Below are 6,000 nucleotides of genomic sequence, written 5' to 3'. Positions count from 1 at the left end.
TCTGTGTTGCAACTCAGTGGTTCTGGTTGTCTAGTTTGCACAGAATCATGCAGGAACAATTTGTATGGCTTTTTCAGGGGCTTTCTAATGGAATTGAGATATGTAAATACATTGGGGGTTATTTACTAAAACTGGTGCATGCACAACTCAGTGCAACTCTGCATAGAAACCAATCAGTTTACAGGTTTTATTGCCGTAGCTTAAGTAAACAAGTTGAAGTTAGAAGCTGAGTGGCTACCATGCAGAGCTGCACCAGATTCTGAGTGCTCCAGTTTCAGTAATCTACCCCATTGTGTTCTAAGGAGGCCCCACATGCTTTACACTGGAGGCTTTTTGGTTCCTTTTGGCCCCCTCAGCAAAATGTCTGGTTATACTTTCTTAAATGTTTTACTTTGTTACCTAAATATGCAAAATCTTATAATTTGGTGAGATTTAGAGAGGGAAACTGGGCAAAGGAAGGGATAACAAAGAGCAATTATGCTGCCTGTACACTTGTGTATTTTCGAACGATTGTTCGTATGAACATTTGTACGATAATTCTCATCTGAATTTAAAAATATGTCAAAATTTTGTTTGCTTTTAACATTCCATTTCAGAATGAATGCTGGTAGAAATGTGTTATTGCGAGAAAACGTTTCCATCCCACTCCTTCAAAATTTCTTTTCTCTGCGGTCAAAAATTAACACTGGTTCCACCCCACTAACAATTAGAAAATTGAATGAACATTCCTGAAATTAAAAAGGTTATACAAAATTTTACTAGTGTATGGCCTGTTTAGGTTGTTTGTCTCCCTGATGTCTCTAACCCAATCAGCACTGGTTCCTCTATTATATGGAACATTAGGAGTGACATACATGGTTCCATCTTCTCCGGTTTGCATGTCGATTCTGGTCACTCCCAGCTGTGCCTTGAAGATGTTGAACAGTATTGGGGTCCAGTGGAATGTCACATGATCTAATGGGTGCAGCTTAACTGTGGAATCGATAAACGTAAAGTAGGTGTTCCCTGGGACCAGACTTCCACTACAAAGGAAAAAAGAGGAAAAAAAAAGGAAGAGACCAAATAGAGAACATTATACTGACTTTATGACTTGCCGATACAGTTTACTAAACACACACAAACATTAAATATATATATATATATATATATATTTAATTTTTTTTTGCTTATATTTTCTTTCCCTTCCCTGGTACCTCCTTTCTGACCTCATAAACATGCTAATAAGATTATTAAATGTAACATTACAGGTTGCATTACAAATCTTATTTAAGACCCAGTGATGTCATCAAAGGGTCTTTGTGCTTCTGCAATGCAGGCAGATCATGGTCCAGCAAGGTGCTTTACATAGCTTCCAGACAGGGGCGGACTGACAACTCATGGGGCACCCCAGGCAATAGGGGATCATGGGGCCCCTGTGTCCTTGCCCAAACTCAAAAAAGCCTATTAAAAAGGTACCAGGGGCATCTCATGGGGCCCCCACTGACCCCGGGCCCTTGGGCAGTGCCTGAGTTTCCAAATGGTCAGTCCGCCCCTGCTTCCGGAACACAGGAAGCTTTGCTAACAATCATGCTTGTAGGAAGTAGTTAATTGGCTTCTAGAGACCATTAGAGGACACCCTTTTCAGTAAAGAGAGGAAATATACAGTACTGTGCAAAAGTTTTAGGCGGGTGTAAAAAACATGCTATAAATGAAGAATGTGTTTAGAATTAGAAATATTTATAGTTTATTTTTTTTATCAATTATCAAAATGGAAAATAAATGAATGGAATACAAATTCAAATCAATATTTAGTGTAGCCACCCTTTGCGTTCAAAACGGCATCAATTCTTCTAGGTACACTTGCACAGTTTTTGAAGGAACTTGGCAGGTAGGTTATTCCAAACATTTTGGAGAACTAACCACAGATCCTCTGCCTCATATTCTTCTGTCTCTTCATGTAATCCGAGACAGACTCCATGATGTTGAGATCAGGGCTTTGTGGTGGCCAGACTATCACTTCCAGGACTCCTTGTTCTTCTTTATGCTGAAGATAATTCCTAATGACATTGGCTATATGTTTAGGATCATTTTCCTGATGCAGAATATATTTGGGGCCAATAAAACGCCTCCCTGATGGTATGGCATGATGGATAGCTATCTGCCTGTATCTCTCAGCATTGAGGACACCATTGTTCCTGACCAAATCTCCAACTCCATTTGCAGAAATGCAGCCCCAAACTTTCAAGAACCTCCACCATGCTTCATTGTTAACTGCAGATGCTCATTATTGTACCACTCTCCAGCCCTTCACCAACAAACTGCCTCCTGCTACACCATAGTATTTAAAATCATGACTCATCAGTCCAGAGCACTTGCTGCCATTTTTCTGCACCCCAGTTGCATAGTTGAGTCGCTTAGCCTTGTTTATACATGAAAACATGGCGACTGGGGTGGAGAAAAATGGCAGCAGGTGCTCTGGACTGATAAGTCAAATATTTAAATATTTGGCTGTAGCAGGAGGCAGTTTGTTGCTGAAGGGCTGGAGAACAGTACAATAATGAGTGTCTGCAGGCAACAGTGAAACATGGTGGAGGTTCTTTGTGGATTTTGGGATGCATTTCTGTAAATGGAGTTGGAGATTTGGTCATGATCAATCCTGTCATCAATGCTGAGAAATACAAGCAGATACTTATCCATCATGCTATACTATTAGGGAGGATTGTGATTGGCCCTAAATTTATTCTGCAGCAGGACAACGGCCCCAAAACATACACCAATGTCATTAACAATGATCTTCAATTATAAAGAAGAACAAAGAGTCCTGAAAGTGATGGTTTGGCCCCACAGAGCCCTGATCTCAACATCATCAAGTCTGTCTGGGATTACATGAAGAAGCAGAATGATTTGAGACAGCCTACATGCACAGAAGATCTGTGGTTAGTTCTTCAATTTGTCTGGAACAACCTACCTGCCAAGTTCCTTCAAAAACTTTGTGCAAGTGTTCCTAGAAGAATTTATGCCATTTTGAAAGCAAAGGGTGGCCACACCAAATATTAATTTGATTTAGATTTCTCTTCTATTAATTTACTTTCACATTTGTTAATTGATAAAAATAAACTAATAACACTTCTATTTCTGAAAGCATTCTTAATTTACAGCATTTTGACACCTGCCTAAGACTTTTGCACAGTACTTAATATATAGGACTGTGAAGTGGATGTGGTTGGAGTCCAGATACTGGAGCAGGAAAAGGAGTGTTGGCCCTTGTGAGAAGAATGGGGCCCTTCCAGAACCAGATGTAGGCTGCTAAGAAAACAGTGCTTTCTCTGGCTGGGGATCTCCCTGAATATCCTGCTTTGGCTCCGCCCCATTACAGGGCAATAGGACGCATCACTGGTATTGAGTGGAAACATGTTGACTGGCCTTGTTCTGCATTGGAGAAGTATTTGCAGTGAAGATGTTTGACTTTCCCTTGCTGTTTTTAAAAGAAAGTAAGAAAGAAACTATTGGACTGGACTCACTTTATTTTTTGCTGTGTTCTATATCTTAGAGGTGGGCTGTCAGAAGATGTTGGTGCTTTTTCTGTGTATTATTTGGAAATGAGGCATATTGACTCCCTCTGGGAGTGGAGGTTCACATAAGTGCAGTTGGTCTTATACTGGCTAATGGTACCCAGGAAGCTAAACATGTCCATGTTCACATGGCCTACACTTTGGTGTAGTTGGCAAGATAGGCATTCTGGGAAAGGGAATGTCCAAAAAAAGAGAAGTTTCTGAAACTTTCTACAAGTTCAGAGAAGGGAGTGTATACAAAGCAAGAGGAGGAGCATTATGTACTTAAAAGGAGGAAGTGCAAGACATGCCCCTGAGAGTGCAAAAGACTGGAACATTGTCAATGAACATGGTCATCTCTGATGGAATCAGAATTCCAGATGAACTGGGGCTTCTGGATACTAGACTTCAACTTGCTACATAGGGAAGCCTTGCTTTTTACTACCTGGGGATGTTGGAGATGTTACGGTTAAATGTAATTTTACTTAAAGTTATAAGCATCTCAATACAAAGGCATATGACAAATAACAATTGAAAACGGTGAGCAAAAACATGTGGTGTGTGACAATCCCCAAGCAGATATAAATGGCATGCCATACATACTGTAAAAAAACAGATGTAACGAGTAATGAGTAGAATAGGTTGCCAACTTCACAGTGTAACCAACAATCAGTGGAAAGCCTATAGTGGCAGCAAGGTATATGATGGAAATGGTGAGGAAGGGGAAAGAAACCAGGAAAACAAATAAAAAAGGGGGGGGGGGGGGAGAAGGGATAACCGAGCAATCTGAGAAGTGCTCGAAAAATTGTTATCAGTGAAAATAAATAAGGCCAGTCCCTAGGAGATTAAGACTTGAAAAGCATCTGAATCACTTTAGGACCTCCAACAAGTCACGGTGGTGCATACTTTTTCAGGACCGAGCTGTCTTCCACAACAAATGTCTCCATGGCCATTATCTCATTAAGTATCTGGCCAAATTCCAATAAACTGGAGGGAGAGGTAGATTTCCAGTGTTGGGAAATAGCGGTGTGAGCTGCCAATAGGCAGTGCCGCAGAATGTCCTTTTTGACCTTTGAGATGGAACCAGGGATCATCAACAGCAGAGCCAGGGATGTCTGTATATTAGATATGCACATTGAATTGTAAGAGGTGAAGATTCTTTTTGCAAGAAGGAAGAGATTAAGTGACAGCCCAGGTGGAGATGTTAGTGCTGATCTGTCCTGCAATGTAAACTGGTGTCATTTTTTCTGGACCTGTGGAGACAATACAAACTAAGTGAGCCATGGGACCTGATTTCTGCCTGGGACCATATGCAGCTTACAAAGGTGAAGGATGCAAACTCTAAAAGACTGTCCTTGATATCTAAGTTTGGGCCAGGTTTGCCTGGGTTGTCTGAAGCGTTGAGTGTAGACTCCCCTTGGCTGTCAGAGGTCACCACTACCGAAGTGTGAGAGGACTCCCCTGCTACCTCTGAGATAGAGCCCAGTGTTCCCAGTGGGGAAGGAGTGTTGCCTTTGGTGTGGATGGTGCCCAGTGAGGTGAATGAGTGGGGTGTGCCTGATAAACTGAGCTATTCCACCATGACTCTTTCTGTGCTTACACTAGAGGAAGAGTTTGTGCTGGTGGCTGGTGAGCCCCTGTGGGCAGAGGGAACTGAGTTACAGGACAGTGTTTCCAGGGAGGTGGAGCAGTCCTCCTTCCGTGAAGAAGTTGAAATCATGCTTGTTACAGTGTTAAGCAGTAATCTCTGCTAAGGCAACTTCAACCAGAGGCTGCAGGCTGCATAATCTTATCTACTGGGAGTGTACAGCCTGCTTTGGAGGGTGACAGTGTAGATACTGCAGAAGTAATGGACATGCCCCCATCTGTCGAGTACACACCTTTAGAACTTGCTTCTTTACCTACTAACTCAGACACCCAAGTTGTCCATCTTGCATGACATACTTGGGCCTCCCCTTTTTGGGCTTCAATGAAGATTTCCACTGGAAGGGACATGGGGCTTGTTGAAAGAGTTGACAGATTGTACCAGGTGCCATGGCCGATTCAACCCAATGGGGAGCTTCCCAAGAAGGTAGAGTTAGTCCCTATTCATTCCCTAGTCCACCAAAACCTCTTCCTACCACAAATGCTGTCCCTGACAATCAGGTAACCTGTCCCTACACTAACCACTCACTTAAAGAGTGCCAAAACCTGGGGACAGGGACTTAAAAAGACTCTGCTTGACCCAAGATGGTCGCCAGGGTCACCTGGGTCCTGCACATCCAATCAGATCACTGCTCCAGGTGACTGAGGAAACCATAGAGAAATCCAGTTTCTCTTGACTTCCTCCCCCAGCTTAATTGCCGCTACAGTCGAACACCACCTGCAGTAGAGAATGTCGGCTGCACCTTCCTACATCTGCACACCAAAGCCTCTTTTCTAAAACGCGCTGGTCAGCCGTCGCACGCTGATATAATCAAGTAAAATGCAG

At 42.5% G+C, this 6,000-nt stretch overlaps 1 protein-coding gene across 2 annotated transcripts in view; it reads right to left on the bottom strand.

The window, feature by feature from the left end:
* Positions 1-705: 705 nt before the first annotated feature.
* Positions 706-6,000, bottom strand: part of LOC149428643 (inactive pancreatic lipase-related protein 1-like) — a 32,694-nt gene continuing 27,399 nt past the window's right edge. The window contains exon 11 of one of the 2 annotated variants that reach the window (XM_089667162.1): positions 706-1,022. In XM_089667162.1, the coding sequence (XP_089523288.1) occupies positions 707-1,022 (316 nt within the window). In that variant the 3' untranslated portion in view covers position 706. The remainder of the gene's footprint in view (positions 1,023-6,000) is intronic. The other variant, XM_089667163.1, reaches the window with a different exon arrangement.

This window comes from Staurois parvus, unplaced genomic scaffold (genome assembly GCF_062004578.1).
Source record: "Staurois parvus isolate SC_StPar_1 unplaced genomic scaffold, SC_StPar_1.0 ptg003066l, whole genome shotgun sequence".
In the NCBI taxonomy this organism is placed as follows: Eukaryota; Metazoa; Chordata; class Amphibia; order Anura; family Ranidae; genus Staurois; species Staurois parvus.
This window is presented reverse-complemented; position numbering and strand designations above follow the sequence as displayed.